We start from the raw sequence: 25,850 nt of genomic DNA on the forward strand, positions 1-25,850 counted from the left end.
CATCCCTATCCTCAGTGTGACATCACTCTTGACACGAGATCAAATTCCTCATCTCTCACCAGGCTCTAGCTACCATCTGATCACCTGGACTGCCTTTGGCAAAAATTATGTTTAAGTTAGTTTATCAAGAGTTACTGTATCCCCTTGGCCCTTTTAGTAATTTTTCACCCACTGACTCTGCATCTCGGACATAAATCCTCACTTTCTTATGCTATGTCTGAATTGATCCATTTCTATTTGGAGGTCTCTCTTTCCGGACTGCAACAATTTCTGGGTAAAATCTGGTTTTATCCACAATTTTCTCATTTGCATCTCTGGTCTGATAGTTCCTTGCCTTCAATGTACTCCCAGGTAAATCTCATACAGCACCACAGGTAACCATCACTGATCCAAGTCAAGATGTAATACACACTTCTACAGTCTCCCTGTGCCTTTTACACCACAGACAAGATTATGTGGCAATTAACTGCCCCCTGATCAATTTGCATCAGTACCATTCAATTCTCTTTATCTACCCCCTCCCCTCCCCTCTCCTCCCCTTCCCTTCCCTTCTCTTCTCTTTTCTTCTTGTATGTGGATGTGTGCGTGTGAAGGCCAGAAAACAGTCTCAGTTATTATTTCAGATACTTTTTCCCTTTTCTTTGGAGACAAGGCCCCTCATTAGCCCAAAATTCACTAAGCAGGTTAGGCTGGCTAGCCAGCTATTCCAGGGATCTGTCTGTCTGTCTCCACTTCCCCAGCGATGGAATTACAAGAGTGTCCAGTCACACCTCACATTTTTTATGTGTTTTCTAGGGATCGATCTTAGGTCGTCACACTTGCAAGGCAGGGCTTTATTGACTGAGTTATATAACTACCAGGCCCTTTAATCCTATTCTCTCGATGATCTTAGGCTGTTCATTCAACAAAAATACGAGTTATTGCAGAGATTTTATCCCTCTGACTCAAATTCCCAGATTAACACAGTGGAGACAGCAGCAGAGGGGTCTAGACAGCAGATTCTGCAACTTCCCCCTGCCTGCACTCAGCACACAGGGCCTGGTGCAGATGATACAGTAGTCCCCTGTGACAGACGTTTGTAACTTACACTCCTCGCTGTACCAGGACAGCAAGTCTGAAAAACAGGGCCTTGCCTTGAATACACACTGCCTAATAAGTAAGATAGGTCCCTTCAAGATTACAACATGTACATCTAACGGGAACTTGTTTATGCTGAGTGAGTTATTTGTGACTGCAAATATTCTTAGACTGTCTTCGTTTAAAACTAGGTCCTCTCCTCTCCCTCTCTGTTCTGAGACATGATCTTTTTACGTAGCCCAGGTTGACAATTCGCAATTTTCCTGCCCCAGCCTCCTCAAGAGCAGGATAACAGGCACACACCACCAAACCAGACTTAAAATATTTTAAAAACCTACAAGGAATAAAAGAAGACACCTATAATTTTCATCTTAAAAATGTAATTTATTCTGTGGTAAGACTTATCTAAAGCAATTAACTGAGAATTCATAGAAAAAAAGTGTCAGCTCTCTGGCAAAATGTTTATCTGAAATAATGTTCAAAGAATACAGCTTTATCTCACACTATAATAAAGCCAGGGACGGCCATCCATTGTCACTAAATCCAGGACCATTCGTTGTAATACACATATCGGCATCTGTGATTAGAGAGAGGTTTTTAAATAGACTCACTCCATAGATCCATTCCAGGAAATCCAGAAGCAACAGTGCCAAGCAAGTGCTGAAGTAAGACAGTGCCCGAGACTGCCCCTGCAGCTGACAGGTTTCCTGTTGCAAGGCTCACAGACATCTACTGTGTACTCAGATGAATGATAGTGATGTCAACATCAACACATAAATGACAGAGGAGGCAGAGGTTCACACTCTTGGTTCATCGAAAAGGGATGTGTGAGAAAGGGGATCACAGGATTAGAGGAATGGCTCATTTCCCAACCTGGAGAAATTCTCAGCTGTCTCCCTCAGGTCTAGTCTTTGTATCCGCCATGGAATAATCATACTAAGCAAGCTTTGTGAATGTCAGTGTTGTTACTTACAATAATTAAAGACATGCTGCATTCCCTGGGAACTACCAATCTGTTACAGTGGCATATCATTGACCTCCACAAAGGAGGTCAGACCCAAGAATACAGACTCAAGTGTTTCTAGACTGCTCAGAAATCTACTGACCACCACTTCCATTAATGAGTTCTTTTAAACAAAATGTTCTTTCCTGTTTGTAGTGCTGTTGTCTACACAAAGCTCTGAGGTCACACTGAAACACATTAATTATCCCCAAACTGCAGATTTTGACAGGGCAGTCTCACTGGAAAATCACTGTAATGTATTTAATTGGCAACGGGTTAGACATCCTCTCCTAGCCCCCCTCCCCCACCTTCAGTAACAGCTAAACCTTGGAACTGCTCAAGTCTAAAAGACCCTAAATTCAGGAAGTGCTGCCTTTCTTTTTATTGTTTAATTTCATCCAAAATGAGTTTTTCAGAGGTTTGATTAGAAACATCTTTACTCTTTTAGGTATGTTACATTAACAATATTAATTTTTCATTTTATCATGTTAATGACAAGAAAGTCTAATCCAGTGTTACATGGGCATGGCAGATTTTATTGTCAACAATTGTTAACCATTTTGTGACCCACAAAATCTTATGTAGTAATGTGGGCTATTATTTTTATATTCTATACTAGGTTTATTATACTAGAGGAAACTCTAATATAATTTTAACCATTGAACATTTTTCATACATTGTTCCTCTTGTCTGGACTTTTTTTCCTTTATCCTCTTCACCCAAGTAGCCTCTATTCATCATCTGGGCTGTCATTCATTCAGAACTTTCTGGTCATAGCACCACTTCACTTGGCCTCATACAAGTTGTCAAACTTAAGTGATCTGATTGAGCCAGGACTATCCCTAGTATAGCAGTGACAGTGACATCCCATCCCATTTCTTCTTAGCATCTGAGACTCAGCATGTAGTAGACACACCCACCAGAAATGCGCCTGAATAATGAGTAAAAGCAAATAGTTGCTTCAGAGGCACCATCACTATCAAAGACAGTACCTGGCAGGGCCAGACAATCTCAAAATGTCATCTGCAGAGAATGCTTTCTGAATTTGGGGGATTTAATCTGTACACCTGTCTGTTTCCAAAAAAAGCAACATCTCTATAAATATACACACAAACACATACACACACACACACAGAGTGAAGATTTTATGACATAGGAGTCAACTTTTTTTCTAGACTTTTTTTACTTATTTTTACTAATGACAAAACCTTTAAGAATTTACACATTAGAACCAAGAATCTTTGTAAACCATCAGTCAATTAGGAGAACTACTGATTTTTAAAGTTAATCTAACAAGAGAAAAATGTCAGAAAACTATAAAAGCAATCCTTGCCATTCTCTTAGAGATGGAGAGTTTCCTTTCAACGTAATAATTATGCTTCTCCACATGGGGGCTTGATGAAGAAGTTGGTTCCCACTCAGTGGCCATGTTTTACCAAACCGTAAACTGTTACATGGCACTCTGTGAGGGATTTAAACTCAGACCTCTGAGGAAAGCACCAAGATTGACTCTCATCACACCCTCTCTTCGGGTGAAAGCTCCTTGAAGTGACTGGAATCACTATGATTTCACTGGATGTACTTTCCCATTTGACACACTGAATTCATGTAAATCCACCTGAGATATAGTACCGCCATTTCCTACTGGCCTCATGTAAAAAAGCCTTCATGACAGAACACCATGGGAGTCACGGCGTTCCCTTGAAGAGCAGTTGGCACACGGGGCCGCTGTGCAGCAAGTAAGTGTTTTCCCACTCATTGGTAGTTCAGATGCAGTTATGGCAGCCTTGTTACACATTTCCTTTCCTAAAACAGTGGCCATACCGTCGGGTATTTCCTTGTCATTGTCTCTTTAAGACTCTGACAGGGTAGCCCAGGTAAAAATCGAAGTCTTCACAGGCCTCACGAGGAAGCCAGCAATGAGAGAACTCACCGTCACAGCTGGGTTCTTCACAGTAATACAGGGGGTTGTGGCTCGCAGGGCCCCACTAATGCCATGGTAGTATTTGAAACAGATTTTGATCTCCGCTGCAAGGTAAAAGGGGAAAAACAGTTGAATCCACGGAAGAAACGCCACATCCCTCTCAGGCATTCCTATCTATACATGACTCTTTTTTCCCACCAGCAGCGACCGGTTTTTACCAATTCCTGATGGACTTTCTTTATTATGCTTTTTCTATTGCCTTCTTTTTCCCCACAGGGTCTTGAGATGTGCGTCACCTGAGCTAGTCTGAAGCTCTCTCTGTGGCGTGGAAGAGCCGTGAACTCTGAGTCCTCTCACCTTAGCCACCCAGCGCAGCTTGGCTGAAATGTCGTAAGAACACCTCAACGGCATCAGGAAAACATGGCATGCAAACAATCTACTGAATATATTCCACAGAGTGTAGGTAAGACTGTGATCCCCTCAGCTCCACCTGCCACAGTACTCACAGTACCAGGCAGTGCTCCCGTCTGCGTTGTCCAGTACCCACTTTAAGCCTGTTCTGGGTGACAGGTGAGTGGTTCAGGTTTTCTGTAAGCCAGCTATACACTCCACTGACAGCTTTTAACCTCTTCAATATAAACAGATCATAGCCACTACTAGAACTATAAAAAAACAAAGCAGTCTAACAAAGCACGGGCTGGGTGGACTCTCTGGGAATCCACATGACTTTAATCTTCCCAGTGACTTGAATGAGCTACTAAATAGTGATCAGAGCTGGGAACCTGAGCCCTAGTGATGAGCACATAGACACTCGCATACCTTATACACTTGTTTGGACAACTAAGTTTGAGGAAAGGCAAGGCATGTGCCAATTGCAGTTTTTAGAAAGCAGTTAGTTTCCAAAAGCATGAAGTGAATGTGTTTCAATATAAACCAAGAGTCAGGGGAATGTCTCCGCTCACTAAGGCCTGAGTCACCGTGACATGTATTTTCTCCTAGGTGTCTTCCTTTAGATGCACTGGTGCTGGCAAGCAGGGCAGGCCACAGATGGGCAGTTCTGGCCTACAGAGGGAGCTCCTCTCAACCGAGTCACAGAATTGTTAAGATGGGTCTGTTCCACGCATTTTCCTAAGTAACTTAATTTACCACTGACTTTTCTGAGCATGCCAAATGGTGTCCTGTGGAGTACTTGACTTGTGCACTTAAAGACAATGATATAAGGAAAACTTTCTTCTGAGAATTTATATTGCCATAGTCCTCTTATCAATGAACAAATGTTAACCCCAAGGAGGGTTCCATCATAAGCTAAAAAATCAAGTCTACCTATCATCTGTCTATCTATCTATCTATCTATCTATCTATCTATCTATCTATCTATCTATCTATCATCTATTTATCTACATATCTAGATATGTATCTAGTATGTATGTATGTATGTATGTATGTATGTATGTATCTATCTATCTATCTATCTATCTATCTATCTATCTATCTATCTATCTAATATTTGTTGTTGTTTCTGTGTTTTGAGACAAGGTTTCTTCATGTAACAGGGTCCTGGCTGTCCTAGAATTCACTTTGTAGACCAGGTAGGACTCAAACTCACAAAGATTCACCTGCCTCTGCCTCCTGAGTACTAGGATTAAAGACATGTGCCACCATGCTCAGCTAATACCAAGTCCTTTCATATACACTCATCACCACGGAATAATTCACAATTTAGTTAGGATCACTAATCACAAGATTTTATTTACTACACAAGCAATATGTATGCTCACCACTGTGCCAGAGAGAGCAAGGGACTCCAGGAGTGACATCTGGTCTAGCAGTCATTTTACAGTTTAACTGCTGAGATGACAAGTCCAGGCATGGCAAATCACAAAATAAAGACACTAAAGAGGAAAAGCACTGGGAGGAGGAACATGAGGGCCAGAGAGGAGGTTAGAGAGAGCACAGTGGAGCCTCAGGACAAGGTCTAAGGACGAGACTCAAGACTATGGAGGCGGCAGGAATTAGTACAGGGTTTGCAGGGCCTCAAGCCTGCTTGAGAACCTCTGTTACTGCTCTCTGCCTCACTTGGAACACTCCTGCAAACGGCTTTCCTGAACACTAACACAAGTTTGGAAGTTTTTTTTTTTTTTTTTTGAAATCTACAGATGTTACAAGCAAAGCCGTCCCCTCCACTTGCTTTCTTCTGTGGCAATACTCTGCAAAAGCAAGCCTAAGTCACACACCAAGGGCTGTCAGAGCCGAGCAAAACCCAGTAGCCTTTGTGAGGAGTTGTATGGGCATGATGAGCTCATCTGCATCACACTCTAAATACTGGAGAGTTGGCAGGCTGTGTGAGTCTGCCTTGCAGCAGTACTCGTAAATCAATAAACATGGTGTGCTCTGGTAAGACATCTTCCATCCACTCTTAGGTTAGAGGGCGCTGCCCGCACATCTTGAAGACTTGAGAAACTAGGTAACAGACCAAGAAAACACCACTGATTGTTTTAATGGGAGGATGTTGACCGTGGCAGCTTTCTTTGCTAACTGATCCATTTGGGGTATTACTTCCCGTTACAACAGCAACAGGGACAATGACAACACAATCATCACCTATGTAACAATTCAGAGTCCACACAATTCCATGGTGAATTTATCATGAACTGTACACAAGTAGACTTTGTGGTGCTGATCACTAAGACCCTTCAGAGCTGTACTGAAGAAGTAGAGAATCAATCAGCCAGGACAGAGCATACACAGAGGCAAGTCATCAGAGAGAAGAGCAGGGTCCCAGACAGAATAGGAGTTGTGTTTGTACCTGGATAGGAGTCAAAATGGTTCCTTCAACTGGATACCAGAACAACTTCTACCCTTAAAATACAGGAGCCATGGTGAGTGATATTGCTTTTGCCTTCAGCTATTATTGAGTGCTTTAGGAGGACATTCACGATCTTTTTAAAAATGGGAGAGTAAGATTTCAGCTAATGTACTTGAATCCCTTCATGGTGGGAAGAGGGGATTAAAAGATTGTTCAGAGGGTAGAAATGGAGGGCTGGCGCTCTAACTGTAAGCAGAAATGCCATATAATAAGAACATTGTAGAGAAACGTATACCAGAGCAGCTGTGAACAAATGTAAATGTAAGGACTGTGTCCAGTTGGGGAAGTGACCATGGACAGGGGAGCAAGGGGTGTCCCATCTTCCCTAAACACTTTCCCTACAACCTGGCAATACATCCTCTTAATGCCTTCAAGCCACAGGGAAATAAAACAAAAGAATCTCAGGAAAAACAAGAGTATTTTCTCTAGAGCATGCACCTAACTGCTGGCTCAGAAGGCAGCAGGGCAGGGAAAGATGGGGCTTCCTGCATCTGGGGTCTGGGTGGGTTGTGGCCGTCCTAGCCTCAAGAGGAAGGATGTGGCCTGATGGCATCTTCCTTTCTGGGGCCTCTTCTGATCCCTGAAGCTAAACATGAATTACAGAATTATATCCCGTTCCTCTTAATAATGTGTGGGTTTGCTTATGGAAATCTTCCATTTGAATGTTGACAAGACAGACATGTCTCTTTATCTTGAGACTTTGAATGCTCTAATGCTTATAAATACAAATAAAAGATTGCCCTAAGGAAATAGCCTGTCACTGCATCTCCACCACAGAGGGGCGGCGGACTGAGTGTCGGGGAGCAGGGGAGGAGGAGACGGAGCTTCAGACAGCATTTAGGAACCTAACATGTTCCTCAGAAAAGGGACTTCTCTATATAATATCTCCATGCAATTATGTTATCATCTGTTTAAAAAGTACAGACTTCTAGATCAATATAGGAATAAAATATTTTTAGGTAAAGAATGTGAAATTAGTCACCAGTTCCCTTCATGGGAAGGACACTTGTAATTAGTATGATGCCAGAGAAAGTTACTTCTACTTTTGCATATTTTAAAAATTACATTCTTTTCATAAATTATCTATTCAGAATGTATCTTCTAAAAGCAATCAACTCAGCCATATCAGCCCTAGATACATATGGTCTAGTACCATATGATGATACTGTAAACTTTCTCTGAGAAAAGATTCTATGGTCTACCCTCACAAGCCAGGGATTTACTTCAAAGACTGAGATCTGGCCATCACCTTACACAATGGCATGCTCGTTTAGGCAGTCCTTCACAAACTGTTGTCATTTAGGAACTCTGGATTATCCCAAGGTGTGTAAGTTGGATACACAATTTAACCATACACATTGGTGAAATGGGAGTGCCTTTCTTTCTTTCATCATTTCTTTTTCACTAAAACAAAGTGAATTAGAAACAGAGGGCTGATGCTCAGGCAGTAGCTACCTGTCATTTTTCACTGTAAGAGGAGACCTCATATAAGCGCATTTATTCTACTATACAATTTTTACCATTGCTCTGTGTGCTGTCATGAAATGGTCCTACTGTTGCCATATTATTCAGAGGATACAAACTGAGGAAGGTCTCACTTTAACCTTTACACTTCTAAAGAGATTTACCCACAGTTCCAGCAGCATGCTCACTTGCCATTTGCAAGTCATTGCAAGTTGTCTGTGGGTCTATGCAGTGGGAAAGCCTTCCTTGGTCAAGGTACAGCATACCAATCATGAAAACAAATGATGGGCAATCTTACGGTGGATGTGATAGAAATCTCATGGGATGAGAGAGCTGACTGAACCCAACACATGGCACATGAAGAATGACACTGGAAAGTACCGAGTCTCCAGGAGACTGACACTCTGTGCCAGTGAAAAGGGACTGAAAAATGATGGTGTTAGGGCAGAGGTCCTGGTGGTAGACACAGGAGGCTGAGGTCACTCATCTTTCCCAGTAAAAATCACCCTACCACATGCGTATTTCTCAAGGTATCAAGTTAGCCCAGCACCCCTCAGTGGTATGACTACCGTACTCACCCCTCGTATTGCTAATGTTGCTTCCAAGGACGGAGACAGGTAAAATTCTAAAAATATTATAAAATTACTGTACACATTCGTGTTTTGGTTTTTGCCTTAACAATCACAAAGCAATTCAGCCATTAAAAGTGCACAATTTCTAGGTTCACTCATTGATCCCCGATTAGTAAGTACCTAAAATCGTGCCTCAAAGTTGGTGATCAATAAATGTTTCACAACGATGAGGAAAATGAATAGATGTATAGAAGAAAGAAAAAAAAGGCAAAAATATTCACCTAAGTGTGAATGAATGAAAGAAGAACCACAGTTTATGAAAGACTACATAGAATAAAATCAGCATTTCAGTATACCAGGACAACTGTTGAAACCCCTTAAACTTCAAAACTGGAGAATACGTACTGCAAAGATGACCCGCTCAGTTGCTGCAAGCAACTCACTGCAGGCAGTACGCTCACTTGAAAGGTAGCTGAGAGCCTTTTCCCCATTTTTTTGGCTTTCCCCCATTTTTTTGGTTTTCTTTTGGTTTGTGTGGATGTTGTATTTGAATGTCCTATGAGTCTGCATACAAGTGTAAAGCCAGAGGTTCAATGCTCACTCTACTTTCTGATATAGGGTCTCTTACAGAAACTGGAGCTTACTGATCAGGCTTCAGCTGTAGGCCAGTGATCCCCTGTGTCTGGGGATCCCCTGTGTCTGACACCCCTCCCTCCACCCACTGCTGGAGTTAAACACAAGCACTCCAGATCCTGGTACTGTATGTAGGTGATAGGGATTCAAGCTTGACTACTCTGGCTTGTGCAGCAAGCCTTTAAATACTGAACCGTGTCCCCAGCCCTTGATCACAGTCCTAAAACAAGTAAGTATTCATAATGCTGATGCCTAAGGTCACTCATCAGAAATTACATCCATTTTGTTTTTCCTTCAAGCCATTCAAGGAAGGCTGTAATAGAATAAGCCTGGGACGTCTGCATCCTCTGAGGGTTTAGCTAGACAACCTGAAGCATCTTAGGTTCTCACTTAAACAGATCTTTTTTTTTTTTTTTTTCAAAGAGTCCTATCTTGTTTGGGCTTCTAATAAGCCAATGATAAAAGATTCTTTTTCTTAAGATGAAAGAAAAATTTTGAATATTGTATTTTCAATCAGAATTGGTAATACCCTGAATTTTAGAAGAAGTTGTAAGGCTTTCTGCCATTAGCTCCAAAGATTCTAGTAAGGCTGCATTATCCGGTAAAGATATTTTTTATCTCTCTTTTTACTGTACAGAACCTCTGAATATATAGTACAGCTCCAAATGTAGTGTTTTTATGGGATTCATGAGTGTGTAAACGAGTGTGTCTATACCTGTTTCTCGTGTTTCTTCTTGGGCTCTTGTCCTTCTGTTTGTTTTAGCCTATTCTGATATGTTAGCTTTTGTTTTATCATATAACATAACACAAGTTTTAAAATTATCCCTTACAAGCCTGTTTGATTTCTAATAAGAGACAGAAAAGGGTGGATCTGGATTGGAGGGGAGGTGGAGAGGAGCTGGCAGGATTAGAGGGAGGGGAAACCATAGTCAAGATACGTTAGGACAAAAAAAGCCTCCAGATGGTCCAGAGTCAGACACTGGTTCAAGATGACATCAAAAGGATGCCCTTTACTCCTAGGCTTGGAGAGAAGCGCTCCATTTATCAATGTTTTCCACTCTGAAGATCAGGATGCATGTTGGGACTGGCATGTTTCTGGCTCTTCTAGAATCATGATGCACTGTTGTAGTCTTTAACTTAACACTATTTTTCTCAGCCCTTAGGCACACTGAAGAGTTTTGGTTCTATAATCCTGCTTGCAGAGCTCCTAGTTATATGCATGTTAAAAAAAATGAAAAATGAAAAGGGGGAAAAACCCACTCCAGCGCATTCTCCAATCCAGTTCAATATCCACAGCAGAATGAGATATGCAGACACATTTCCCAAGACACACGTTTACTATGTAGCATGTTCTGATTGTTATACTTACTGTCTAAGATAGCCTCAATAGCCAGGATAGTACGAGCCTCTAACAGGAAATGCAATGCTCTGAACGTGCTTTTAGTTTGCCTTATGCATACTTCAGATTACAGCACTGTGTGAGCACATTTGCTTTATATTAGAGATCTGTGCCTTCAGTGACTGTGCCAGCACCAAGGGTGGTCCTCAGCGTTCAGGCACTAACAGGAGACTGACTTTAACTTTCCCTGGCATTCAGTTGGCAATGTATTTTACCTAGTCAATCTTCTAAGCCCTGGTGTCCTTTTAAAGAAAGAGTCTTATTAGAAGTTAACTTTTATGGCAGTTCCTGTCTTATGTTATTTGCTTGCCCTATAGTATCCCAGGCCTATACATTCCCCTATGTTTCTGTCATGAAATGGGTCCAACACTGTATTTGAAAATGGGGGAAACAAACTTCTCTGAAGGGTAGGCTACATGCCCTGCAGAAGACAGCCAACATAGATGAACAGTATCACTGGAGCTTCCTTGTTGGGACTTTTTTTTTTTTAAATTTTAACATATATATTTTTTTATTTATATATTTATCCTTCTCTCTCTTTACCATACTGGTCCTTTGCATACATATATAAAGGCTTCTAGTTTAGTTTTTTTTATGGGAATGTTTTTTTTCCTTGGGCTCTGTTTGTTTTGACCCATTCTGATGTTAGCTTTTGTTTTATCATATTATATTATATTAAGTATACATTTTATTATTATAGCTTAGAAGCCTGCTTGTTTTCTAATGTGAGACAAAAAGGATCCCTCAGAATGCAAGGAGAGGTGAGGAGGAGTTGGGAGGAGTAGAGGGCAGGGAAACCATAATCAGGACATGATATGTGAGAAAAAATTCAATCAAAAGAGAAAGAAAGAACAAAAGAAAGAAATAGAGAAAGAAAGAGAGAAAGTAAGAAAGAAAGAAAGAGAGAAAGAAAGAAAGAAAGGAAGAAAAAGAAGGAAAGGAAAGAAGGAAGGAACTGTTTTGATGTATGATTTTCTTCCTTCTGTTATGATAAAATTTCACAGTTATCAGATTGAGACATGGGATTTAGGCCAATGGAAATCTGTGCACTAAAGCCATAACCCACCATAATTGGCTCCACAATAACCTCTCCTCATTGAGGTCACAGCTGCGATTCTTGTGTTGACTATGCTTAAACAGATAATATTACTAGAATGCTGGACTATGAAACAAGACACACCTTACCGGGCAGAGGCGGGGTTAGAAGAGGCTCTTAGACACTGACTTACCAGCAAGGACTGTGGGAGAAACTACCTGAGACCTTCAATGCTGACTTAGGCCACAGATGCTGATCATCTAAAACAACTTTTTATATTACAGAAGTTTTAGAGTTTTACTGAAAGCATTTGAAGTAAGGTTCCATCTGATGAACTTGCATTTTATGTTTTGTCTTGATAAGTCCTTTATTTCTAGTATTCATAGAATCTCTTACATAGAAATTTTAATCCTTAGAAGTTCAACATAATGTTGAACTTTCAAAAGCCTATGTTTTTCATATGTTAAAGAAAACTTCTGAAGATATTCAAATTAACCAGGACTGACTAATAAACTGGTAAATCAGCCATGGTCTTTTATTATATTCATTCATCTGCCTTCATTCCCTTCCATAAAAATACACTCAGAATTCCTGTGTACTCATGAATGTTAGTATGACTATAAACACACACACACCCTGTCACATTTTACCCCAAAGAAACAGCTGAGGCATCTCTAATGAACTATGTGTTATGTAAGCATCTGCATTTACAAATACAGCACAGGGTGGATGGGGTAATGGTTGATCTCTCTGTATCCAATTTCTGATTGTTTGTATTTGACCTTAATGGCCGTCTGCCACAGACTATCTCATCCACATTCTGTTGACCTACATGTAAAAGGTAACCTGCTGGTTAGAAATGAGATATGTCCAAAAGCAAACAGAATTCTGAAGTTAATCACAACATTGAACTCTCCTTTCTGATTCCTAAAATGAATACTAGTTACAATTGTATATAATCTAAACAAAGTATCTTCTATATGGGGTTTCTTGACATAAATATATAAATAAGAGCCCAAAACGTTAATTTTTTTTTCAAGACAGAGTTACTCTTTGTAGCCCTGGCTGTCCTGCAACTCACTTTGTAGACCAGGCTGGCCTTGAACTCAGAAACCCACCTGCCTCTGCCTCCCAAGTGCTAGGATTAAAGGCATGCGCCACTACCGCTCAGAGCCCAAAACTTTAATAATGTTCAAATATGATTCCATGGGTTCAACACACATGTACACTACTCAGTCTCATACTGTGTCACACTCATATGATTCTATAGGTCCACACACATGCACACTACTCAGTCTCATACTGTCACACTCATATGATTCTACAGGTTCACACACATGTAGACTACTCATCCTTATACTGTACCATGTTCATCGATTACTTACGTTCCATGAAGTAGGGCCCGGGCTCAATTCGCCATACAATTTGTCCTTTTTGGGTTCCAGTCACACCCCTGTTTTTAGAATCCCAGAAGTTGGCTGGAGAATTCTCATCTGGTAAAAACCAAAGAGACAGTTTTAGCTTAATTACAACCTGTCATCTCTTGGCTCAAAGATCAATACAAACTCTAAAATAAGCAGAAAAAAAGGTAAAGAAGGCAGACCTTCAGCGAACATTGTTTCTAAGGACTACCTCCTTGCACACTATCACCCTGCGTTCCTGCATTTGCATTGATTTGGGGGAAACTGAGGTCTAATAGGGAAGATGATAGCACCTTTAGGTATGGCCAGGATGTTGGCAAGATAGAATATTTCAATGAACCAAGGGTTGATTTACTACAGCTTCAGTGATGGGCTGATTTGTAAGAAAGAAGCTGAGGTAAGCTTGTAGCTATGAAACCTTTATCAAAAGTTGGAAAAGAACTAAACTGAGAGAATTCAACAGAACCCGTGGGGGGTGAACCAAAGACTCAAAGTCAGGAAGCTGAGCCACACAACAGCATGGCTTTGCAGGAACAGTGCTAAGCAGCAATAGGCAATTCTTCATGTCTTCCAGGCCATACGGTTGCAAAGGCCAAAGGCAACAGATCTAGAGCTAACATAGGAAGAACAGTAAAAGACAGTGGTTCAACTTTGGTACAGAAGACAGACAGAAGTTAAAGTGGCCCAGAGAACAGGCTAGTGGCCAACGCTTCCCAGGGTTTCCACCTAGAAACTGCAATATTCCCCTCATGCTTAGCATGCAGGGATGCTCCACTGCTTGTGGCCCTGCCCTGCCATGCTGAAGGCCAAAGGGAGTCATAGTCTACAATTTGTTCACATTATACTAGCTTAAAACTTTTTCTTACTGACTGAAAAGCATATGATAAGACTGACTTTTCAAGTCACATATGCTGCTTTCCCCCACTATGATCAAAAATTAGAAATATACTTCTAAGAGTTGAGAAAAAAAAACAGGCAGGGTAAAATAAAGGCTCCAATAAAGAAGGGAAGATAAAGAAATGATTCAAAGCACAAAGGAATAGTCCTAAGTAAAAAAAAAGCCCTCTTCTGAACTTGAAAGAAAGAAAATCGGTCAAAGCTGAAGGCTCAGGAAGATTGCTGTTGGTGATGTACTATGCCGGGCTGTCATTCAAGGTCCTAGAAGCCAGAACATCCTAGGTGGGCTGGTCTCTTCATGTCATTTATCACATTATAAGTCAATGAATCTTTACTGTGGAAGGCTGAGAAAGGCCAGAGTCCCTAAAACCTGGAAGGTATGTACCAGTTATGATATCACCAGCTCTCCTGAACAGTCAACGGACAACTCCATCACAGAATGTGACTGTACTGGCTGGTTTTGTGTGTCAACTTGACATAGACTGGAGTTATCACAGAGAAAGGAGCTTCAGTTGGGGAAGTGCCTCCATGAGATCCAGCTGTGGGGCATTTTCTCAATTAGTGATCAAGGGGGGTAGGGCCCCTTGTGGGTGGTGCCATCCCTGGGTTGGAAGTCTTGGGTTCTATAAGAGAGCAGGCTGAGCAAGCCAGGGTAAGCAAGCCAGCAAGGAGCATCTCTCCATGGTCTCTGCATCAGCTCCTGCTTCCTGACCTGCTTGAGTTCCAGTCCTGACTTCCTTTGGAGTTGAACAGCAGCATGGAAGTGTAAGCTGAATAAACCCTTTCCTCCCCAACTTGCTTCTTAGTCATGATGTTTGTGCAGGAATAGAAACCCTAACTAAGACAGTGACCAAGATGTCTACCTAGATTGAACTCAGGCAATCACGACACATGGGACTTTAAAGGTATACTATGGTACCTGGGGTAGACTGTATGCTGCCTGGTCACTGAACTTCTTTGCCAACGTAATTCTAAGTTTGTTCAAGGCAACAGTTGTACCTGATTAAAAATACTCAGTCTTCACTATCCTGTGCAGCTGAAGGAAGCCATATATGGCTACTTCTGGCCAGGAGGATTTACCTGGCAGTTTATTGGTGGGACCTTCAGGTAAGTTGGAAAATTTCTGGTTTAACATGGGTGGAGATGGGCTCACATCCCTCTGCCTGTTCCTCTGTAGTTCTTTTTAACAAGAGCCACATAGTAAGGGAGCAGAGCGGGGAACCAGAAGCAGCTGTGACAGTTTGCTGAGTTCTGAAACCATCTGTATTTAGGCTTCCTGCTACCTAACAATGAGTAGTCCCATTTGGATAAGACACTGTGGTTATGTTTATCAACTGCAGATGAACATTATTCCTGGTGGTTACATACTCCATAAGACCATAAGTAATTTAGACTCATCATTTCTGGCATGCCCAGGAGTCATGGGCTTGTATCAGTGCTCTAGATTAGACAACAAGGGTAGTTATTTCACAACTTTTTTTGGAACAAACAGAGGTGCTTAGACAGGGAGAGAAATTCTCAAATTATTGCAAACAAATTTACTTGAACATTTCCTCCCTTGGAAAACACACAGGGACAGGGAGGAGAGAATGTCTGCATGCACAAAACGTTTCTTTAAAATAGTAATCAAAGTAGTCAGCAGCTGAGAGTGCTAGCACACCCCGTAATCCCAGCACTTGGGAGGCAGAGGCAAGAGGAAATAAATTTCAGGTTAGCCTGGGCTATGGGACAGTCCTGTTTAAAAAGAACAACAGCGACAAAAACAAGATGAGTGGAAAAGCACACTGGAAATTTCCTACAAATGCTTTGGCCATTGCCCTTGGCCACAGGAAGGTGGACAAAGCATCATCAATCTTGTTGAAACCAGAAGTGTCAGCATCACTCTGACTACAAGGTGTCCATGAGGAGGTTGTGCTTGTGCAAGAAGGTCTGTATTTTTGGTCTTACTTTTCTTCTTTCTCCTCTCAAACAACTAATTAAACTAAACTAAGCACATGTTACACCATACAGCATTAGCAAAGCGGCCTCCTGAGGGGCAGAGAGTGGTGGGTCAGGAATGAAATGAGGGGACACATTATAAGGGGGCAGGGACAGAGAACCCATGTGCGCATCTCTTGACCCAGTCATTTCCACTGCAAGGTAGAAACACTAGCCTCAGGAGTGGGAAGGAGGGACAATAACCTAGGTGTGTGTATTCAATACAACCACCAGGTCAAGTGGAGAAGAAATCATGTTATCTGTGACTTTAATGGTTCCTACTCCATATAGACAACTCCATTTGGAGGTGAATAAATACATGAAAAATGTATAACATCATTCCCTGTTAGGGGAATGGAAGTTAAGAGTACACTGAGAGCCCATTTCACCCCAGTCAGAATGACTGTTATCATCAAAACATACAACAGATGGTGGTGAGGATGTGGGGAGAGGAGTGTTGAGAAAAATGTAAATAACAGCAACCAGTATAGAAATCAGTATGGAGAGTTTCCAAAAATAGAATTACCATATGATCTAGCTATACTACTTCTGGACATATACTCACAAGAACAAGGTTTAGCTTCCATTAAGTATACCCATGTGTTAATATTAAACACAGTACCATTCATAGTAGCCAAGTTATAATATCAGCCTAGGTATCCATCAACAGATGACTGAATTTTAAAAAAATGGGGTAGAGCTCCCTCTGCAAGAACCCCATTTTCCTTCTGGTCTATACCTCCACCTGGAAGATTGGCATGTGTGTGCCCCTCTTAACATCCCAGGAGACCTGCTGCAACCAGGGACACAGGAGGCAGACTTCCGACAAAGACACTCGAGCAAGTTAACACCAGAGATAACCAGATGGCAAGAGGCAAGAGCAAGAACATAAGCAACAGAAACCAACATGCTTTGGCACCGTCAAAACACAGTTCTCCCACCACAGCAAGCATTGAATACCCCAACACACCTGAAAAGCATGACCTAAAAGTTGACCTAAAATCCCATCTCATGAAGAAAATAAAGATCTTTAAGGAGGATGTAAATAACTCACTTAAAGAAATACAGGAAAACACAATCAAACAGGTGAAAAAAAAACTATAAAAAGTGGTCCAAGACCTAAAAATGGAAGTAGAAACAATAAACAAACTACAAATGTAGGCAACCCTGGAAAAGGAAAACCTAGGAAAGGATCAGGATCTTTCAGATGCAAGAATCACCAACAGAATACAAGAGATAGAAGAGAGAATCTCAGCTGCAGAAGATACCATAGAAGATATTGACACAACAGTCAAAGAAAATACAAAGCACAAAAAGCTCCTAACTCAAAACATCCAGGAAATCCAAGACACAACGAAAAGACTAGACCTAAGAATAATAAGAATGGAAGAGAGCAAAGATTCCCAGATCAAAGGACCAGAAAACACCTTCAACAAAATCATAGAAGAAAACTTCCCCAACCTAAAGAAAGAGATGGCCATAAATGTACAAGAAGCCTACAGAACACCAAACAGATTGAACCAGAAAAGAAAATCCTCCCATCATATAATAATTAAAACACTAAATGCACAGAACAAAAAAGAAATATTAAAAACTGTAAGGGAAAAGGGCCAAGTAACATATAAACGCAGACATATCAAACTTACACTAGACTTCTCAAAAGACCCTAAAAGTCAGAAGAGCCTAGACTGAAGGCATGCAGACCTTAAGAGAACACAAAAATACCCGGCAAAACTCTCAATCGTTGTAAATGGAGAAAACAAAATATTCTGTAACAAAACCAAATTTAAATATATGTATACATATATATATATTTATTAATCCAGCCCTGCAGAGGATTCTAGAAGGAAAATTCCAACACAAGGAGGGTATCTACACCAAAGGAAAAAAAAAACAAAACAAGAAATTAATCATCGCACAACAAACCCCAAAGTAGAGAATCATACACACATAATACTACCTCCAACAACAAACATAACAGACTCTAACAATTATCAGCCTTTAATATCTCTCAACATCAAAAGACTCAACTCCCTGATTAAAAGACATAAGCTAACAAACTGGCAACCAGGATCCAGTATTTTGCTCCATACAAGAAACACACTTCAATGACAAAGACAGACATTACCTCAGAGTAAAGGCTAGAAAAAAGTTTTCCAAGTTAATGGTCCCAAGCAACAAGCAGGAGTTGCCATTCTAAAATCCAATAAAATAGACTTTCAACCAAAAGTTACCAAGCAAGATGTGGAAGGACACTCATATTTATCAGAGGAAAAATTCACCAAGAGAAAGTCTCAATTCTGAATATCTACGCCCCAAATGCAAGGGTACCCACATTCATAAAAGAAACTTTACTAAAGCTCAAAACACACATTGAACCTCATATAATAATTAGTGGGAGGCTTCAATACCACACACTCATCAATGGACAGGTCACTGAAACAGAAACTAAACAGAAACATGATGAAACTAATAGAAGTTATGAACCAAATGGATTTAACAAATATATACAGAACATTTCAAACTAAAACAAAAGAATATACCCTCTTCTTATCACCTCATAGTACCTTCTCCAAAATTGACCATATATTCCATCATAAAACGAGCCTCAACAAATACAAGAAGATTGAAGTAGTCCCATGCATCCTAACAGATCATCATGGACTAAGGCTAGACTTCAATAACAACAAGAACAACAGAAATCCCACATACCCATGGAAACTGAACAACTCTCTACTTAATGATAACTTGGTCAGGGAATAAATGAAGAAATTAAAGAATTTCTGGAATTCATTGAAAACAAAGACATAGCGTACCCAAACTTATGGGACACAATGAAAGCAGCACTAAGAGGAAAATTCATAGCAATAAGCGTCCTTAGAAAGAAATTAGAGAGATCCTACACTAGTAACCTAACAGTACACCTGAAAGCTCTAGAAAAAAAAAAAGAAGCAAACACTCAAGAGGAGTAGATGGCAAGAAATAATCAAAATCAGGGGGGAAATAAACAAATTAGAAGCAAAGAGAACAATACAAAGAATCAACAAAACCAAAAACTGGTTCTTAGAGAAAATCAACAAGATAGATAAACTCCTAGCCAAACTAACTAAAGAGCACATAGACAGTATCCAAATTAACAAAATCAGGAATGAAAAGGGAGACATAACAACAAAAACTGAGGAAATTAAAAAAAAAAAATCATCAGATCTTACTAGAAAAGCCTATATGCAATGAAACTGGAAAATCTACATGAAATGGATGACTAGACAGATACCATGTAGCAAAGTTGAATCAAGAGCAGGTAAACTATCTAAACAGGCCCATATCCCCTAAGGAAATAGAAGAAGTCATGAAAAACCTCCCTACCAAAACAAGCTTAGGGCCAGATGATTTTAGTGCAGAATTCTACCAGACCTTCAAAGAAGAGCTAATACCAACATTCCCCAAAGTATTCCATACAATAGAAACAGAAGGAACACTACCTAATTCGTTCTACGAAGCCACAATTACTCTGATACCTAAACCACACAATGACCCAACAAAGAAAGAGAACTTCAGACCAGTTCCCCTTATGAATACTGATGCAAAAATACTCAATAAAATTCTAGCAAATTGAATCCAAGAACACATCAAAACCATCATTCACCATGATCAAGTGGGCTTCATCTCAGGGATGTAAGGTTGGTTCAATATAAGAAAATCCATTAATGTAATCCACTATATAAACAAACTCAAAGAAAAAAAAATCACATGACCATCTCATTAGATGCTGAAAAAGCATTTGACAAACTACACCCCTTCATGTTAAAAGTATTGGAGAGATCTGGAATTCAAGACCCATACCTAAACATAATGAAAGCAATACACAGAAAACCAACAGCCAATATCAAATTATATGAAGAGATACTTGAAGCAATCACACTAAAATCATGAACAAGATATGGCTACCCACTCTTCCTGTATTTATTCAATATAGTACTCAAAATTCTAGCTACAGCAATAAGAAAACAAAAAGAGATCAAGGGAGATACAAATTGGAAAAGAAGAAGTCAAGGTATCACTATTTGTGGATGATATGATACTATATCATAAGCAACCCCCAAAATAATACCAGAGACCTTCTACAGCTAATAAACAACTTCAGCAAAGTGACTGGATATAAAATTAACTAAAACAAATCTTCCTTCATACAAAGGACAAATGGGCTGAGAAAGAAAATAGGGAAATAACACTCTTCACAATAGTCACAAATAATATAAAATATCTTGGTGTAACACTAACCAAACAAGTGAAAGATCTATATGACAAGAACTTCAAGTCTCTCAAGAAAGAAATCAAAGAAGACCTCAGAAGATGGAAAGATCTCCCATGATCATGGATTGGTAGGATTAATGTAGTAAAAATGGCCATCCTACCAAAAGTAATCTACAGATTCAACACATTCTTCATCAAAATCCCAACACAATTCTTCACAGACATGGAAAGAGCAATTATCAATTTCATCTGGAAAGACAAAAGACCCAGAATAGCGAAAACAATTCTTAACAACAAAAGAATTTCTGGGGGAATCACCATCCCTGACCTCACACTGTACTACAGAGCAATAGTGATAAAAAACTGCATGGTATTGGAACAGAGACAGACAGGGTGATCAATGGAATAGACAGGGTGATCAATGGAATAGAACTGAAGACCCAGACATAATAAACTCACACACTTATGGACACTTGATCTTTGACAAAGAAGCCAAAAACTTAAAATGGAAAAAAGGAAACATCTTCAATAAATGATGCTGGTCTAACTGGCAGTCTACATATAGAAAAATTAAAATAGATCCATATTTATCACCCTGCATAAAGCTCAAGTCCAAGTGGATCAAGGACTTCCACATAAAATCAGATACACTGAATCTAATAGAAGAAAAAGTGTGTGTGTGTTGGGGGGGGGAGAGAGAATGACCTCGTTGGTTTTAACTGTCAACTCCACACAATCTAGAATCACTGAGAAGAGGCTCCTGAAGGATTGCCTAGGTTAGGTTGGACTATGGCTACATGTAGGGATTTTTGTTAATTGCTTAATTGCGTTAGTTGAAGTTGGAAGACTCACCCTGAATGTGGGCAGCACCATTTCATCCCAGGGCCCTAAAGTGTAAAATAGTGAAAAGATATAACTGAGCAAGGAGGCTGCATGTGTACATTCCTTTTACTCTGCTTCTGACTTCGATCTACTGTACTTAGATGTTTGAGGTTCCACCTTGACTTCTCTGCAATGATGGACTGTAACTGTAATTATAGTTGGAACTGTAAGTTAAGTACACCCTTTCTTCCCTAAGCTGTTGTTGTTGTTGTTTGTAGGACAGGATATTTTATCACAGGAACAAAAATAAAATCCTATAGCTACACACACACACACACACACACACACACACACACACACACAAAAGAAGAGAAAGTGGGAAAGAGTCTGGAACTCATTAGCAAAGGGGAAATTTTCCTGAACAGAACTCCAATGGCTTAGACTCTAAGATCAAGATAAATGGAACCTTGGAAAACTGAAAAGCTTCTGTAAGGCAAAAGACACAGTCAGCAGGATAAACTGGCAACCTATAGACTGGGAAAAGATCTTCACTAACCTCACATCTGATAGAGGGATAATGTCTGAAATATATAAAGAACTTAAGAAGCTAACCTCCAAAAAACCAAATAACCCAGTTAAACAACAGGGTACAGAGCTAAGCAGAGAATTCACAACAGAGGAATCTCAAATGGCCAAGAAGCACTTAAAGAAATGTTCAAAGTCTGTAGTCATCAGGGAAATGCAAATCAAAACCTTATACCAATCAGAATAGATAAGATTAAAAACCCAAGTGACGGTACATACTAGCAAAGATGTAGAGAAAGAGAAACACTTCTTCATTGCTGGTGGCACTGTAAACTGCTACAACCACTCTGGAAATCAATCTGGCAGTTCCTCAGAAAATTGGAAATAGATCTACCTGAAGACCTAGCCATACCACTCCTGGGCATATATTCAAGTGATGTTCCATTATACCTCAGGGGGGCATGCTCCACTATGTTTTCATAGCAGCCTTATTTGTAATAGCCAGAAGCTGGAAAAACCCTATTGCCCCTCAACAGAAGAATGGATACAGAAAATGCGGTTCATCTACACAATAGAATACTACCCAGCTATTAAGAATGAGGGTATCATGAGGTTTGCAGGGAAATGGATGGAACAAGAAAATATCATCCTGAGTGAAATAACTCAGACCCAAAAGGACACGCATGGTATGTACTTACTAATTGGTGGATGTTAACCAAAAAGTACAGAATATCTAGGATACAACCCACTGAATTTAAGAAGTTTTAACAAGCAGAAAGGCCCAAGTGAGGATGTTTTAATCTTACTTCGAAGGGTGAGGGAAATAATCATGGGAGGCAGAGGGAGAGAGGGACCTGGATGGGAAAGGGGAGGGGGAGGAGCAGGGAAAAAGGGGAACAGGATCAGGTGGGGAGAGGCAGGAGAGAAGCTCAGAGGACCAGCAGAATGAATGGAAATAAGCAGCCTCTGGGGAGGGAGAGGGGAATGCTCTAGAAGTACTAGAAACCTGGGATGTGAGAAACTCTAAGGACTCAATGGGAGTGACCTTAGATGAAATGACCAACAGTGGGGAGAGGGAACTCAAAGAGTCCACCTCCAGGATAGACAGAGCCTCAAGTGAAGAGATCATCAACCCACAGTAAAAATTTCTGACCCAGAATTGTTCCTGTCTAAAAGAACTACAAGAACAAAAATGGAGAAGAGACTGAGGGAAAGGTGGTCCAGTGACCGACCCAACTTGGGATCCATCTTATGAGGAGGCACCATGATCTGACACTATTACTGGTGCTATAGTGTGCTTAGAGACAGAAGCCTAGCATGGCTGACCTCTGAGAGGTCCAACCAGCAGCTGACTGAAACCTGAAACAGAGGCAGATACTCATGGTCAAATTAGGGGAAGGATAGATGAAGATGAAGAGGAGGGTGACCCCATAGGAAGACCAGCAGTCTCAACTAACCCAGACCCCTGGGACACCAACCAGGCGGCATGCACAGGCTGGTCTGTCCTCAGTAGGAGAAGATGCTACTTCTGGACAGACTTGAAGCTTCAGGAAGGGGGGAAGCTTGATTGGAGGGAGCACCCACTCTGAAACAGGGGGAGGAGGAAAGGGATGAGGAACTGTGGGAAGGGGGAATGGAAGGGAGCAATGGCTGGATTGTAAATATAGTAATAATACTAATACTAATACTAATACTAATACTAATACTAAACTGTGGTAGAGATGTACAAGGGGGGTTATTCGACCACAGAGAAGATTGTAATTGTGTCATTTACAGGGAGGCATCTCGCTAAGCAAAATAAGACAGGCTCATAAAGAATGGCCTTATGTTTTTTTGTTTTTTGTTTTTCCTCATATATGGAACACGGGTGGGAAGAAAGCATGAAAGCAGAGAAAGTCTTGGGATGTGGAGGAAAGGTTGACCCATCAAATTCCAATGCCTAACTGCATACATGAGTATTTAGGTTCAAAAGAATACAGACATCCCATAATGAGGTAGAGAGCAGAAGGTTAACACTGAGGGGCTAGTTCTTGGGTTATCCCTCACCATAGTTTAGCAAGCAGGAAACACTCCTACTGTTAATACTGTGGTTATTGTAGACTGACATTTTCCCTAAAAATTACATTTCTCATAACCCACTATGTTCATAGCAGCCTTGTTTGTGATAGCCAGAAGCTGAAAACAACCCAGATGTCCCACGACAGAAGAATGGACACAGAAAATGTGGTTCATTTACACACTGGAGTACTACTCAGCTATTAAGAATGAGGACATCCTGAGTTTTGCAGGCAAATGGGTGGAACTAGAAAATATCATCCTGAGTGAGGAAACTCAGACCCAAAAGGACATGCATGGTATTTATTCACTAATAAGTGGATATTAGTCAAAAAAAGGTGTCAAATACCCAAGATACAGCCCACAGAACTCAAAAAGGTTAACAAGCTGAAGGGTCCAAGTGAGGATGTCTCAATCCCACTTGGGAGGGAGAAGAAAGCAGTCATAATGGGAAGGGAAGGAGGGACCTGAGAGGGAAAGGAGATGGACAGAGTGGAGAGGGGAACATGATCGCGTACTGGGTGGGGGAAAAGGACTGAAGCCCTAGGGACCAGCAGAAAGAATAAAATGAGGCATCCTCTGGAGATAAGAGGTTGGGAGGACCCTCCAGAATGCACCAGAGACCTGGGAGGTGAGAGATTATCAGGACTCAAAGATAGGGAACTTACACCAGACGCCCTACAGTGCGGAGAGGGAACTTGTAGAGCCCACCTCCAGCAGGAAGACAGGGCATCAAGTGAGAGAGGGGGTTGCCATCCCAAAATGGGTCAAAATTTTGTCTCATAGTTGTTCCTGTCTGAAAAAACTGCAAGGATAGAAATGGAGAGGAGCCTGAGGAAAAGAAGGTCCAGTGACAGGCCCAAAGTACAATTCAGTTCAAGGGGAGGCCCCAAAACCTGACACTATTACAGAGGCTATGGAGCGCTCACAAAAAGGGACATATCATGACTGCCCTCCGAAAGACCCAACAAGCAGCTGAAAGAGTCAGATGCAGATATTTGCACCTAAGCAATAGACAGAAGTAGCTGACCCAAGTGGATGAATTAGGGAAAAGCTGGAAGAAGCTAAGGAGGGTGACCCTGTAGGAAGACCAGCAGTCTCAATTAACCTGGACCCCCGAGATCTCTTAGATACTGGACCACCAACCAGGCAGTATACACCAGCTGATATGAGGCCCCAACACATATACAGCAGAGGACTGCCAGGTCTGGTTTAGTCAGAGAAGATGCACCTAACCCTCAAGAGACTGGAGGCCCCAGGGAGTTTAGAGGTCTGGTGGGGGTGGGGTGGGTGTTGGGGACATCCTTGTGGTGACAGGGGCCTGGGGAAAAGGTATGGGATGTGGGACAGTTGGAGGGTGGACCAGGAGGGGAATAAAATCTGGAGTTTAAAATAAATAAATAAATAAATAAATAAAAAACAGTAACCAATTACAAAGAATTGTAAATTTTCTCTAAGTGCAATATAGAGGAATTAAAAATCCATTTCCGTCTACAATCAAGTAAAAATACCTCTAGTCTTTAAAATACACTAGAGGTTGTTCCCTTTGTAGTTGGCCACTTTTTTTGTCTATCTCTCTTAAAGGTAATTCCAAATCTATCTCACTTTCCCCACATTCTCTCTCTAGCCTCCCTCTAACTTACAGTACAGATCCATGGGTGCCATAATACCCAAATGATGGAAGACATTAGGCCTCATCACTCTTGCCCTTTTCAAGATCTACTCTCTATTATCTCTCGATAGTCATGCCTGCTGGTTGCTTTCTTGTCCAAGGTTCCACTCCCTTCAACAACAGTGTTGTTGATCCCATTCCCCACAACCCATTTTATTCTCTCACCTTAACCTTTAACCTTCCCCCCCCAGAGGTCTTCCACTCAACCCAGAAACACGCCAGCTTCCAAGATTTGCCTGCCCTTTGCCTGCCC

At 40.9% G+C, this 25,850-nt stretch overlaps 1 protein-coding gene across 7 annotated transcripts in view; it reads right to left on the reverse strand.

Annotated features, from left to right (window-relative positions):
• Hecw2 (HECT, C2 and WW domain containing E3 ubiquitin protein ligase 2) overlaps window positions 1-25,850 on the reverse strand; it is a 382,291-nt gene that overhangs the window by 132,624 nt on the left and 223,817 nt on the right. For all 7 annotated transcript variants that reach the window (XM_031367485.1, XM_031367488.1, XM_031367483.1 and 4 more), the window contains 2 exons: window positions 13,360-13,467; window positions 4,014-4,108 (listed from right to left, as the gene is read on the reverse strand). In XM_031367485.1, the coding sequence (XP_031223345.1) occupies window positions 4,014-4,108; window positions 13,360-13,467 (203 nt within the window). The remainder of the gene's footprint in view (window positions 1-4,013; window positions 4,109-13,359; window positions 13,468-25,850) is intronic.

Source organism: Mastomys coucha, unplaced genomic scaffold (genome assembly GCF_008632895.1).
Source record: "Mastomys coucha isolate ucsf_1 unplaced genomic scaffold, UCSF_Mcou_1 pScaffold14, whole genome shotgun sequence".
Lineage (NCBI taxonomy): Eukaryota > Metazoa > Chordata > Mammalia > Rodentia > Muridae > Mastomys > Mastomys coucha.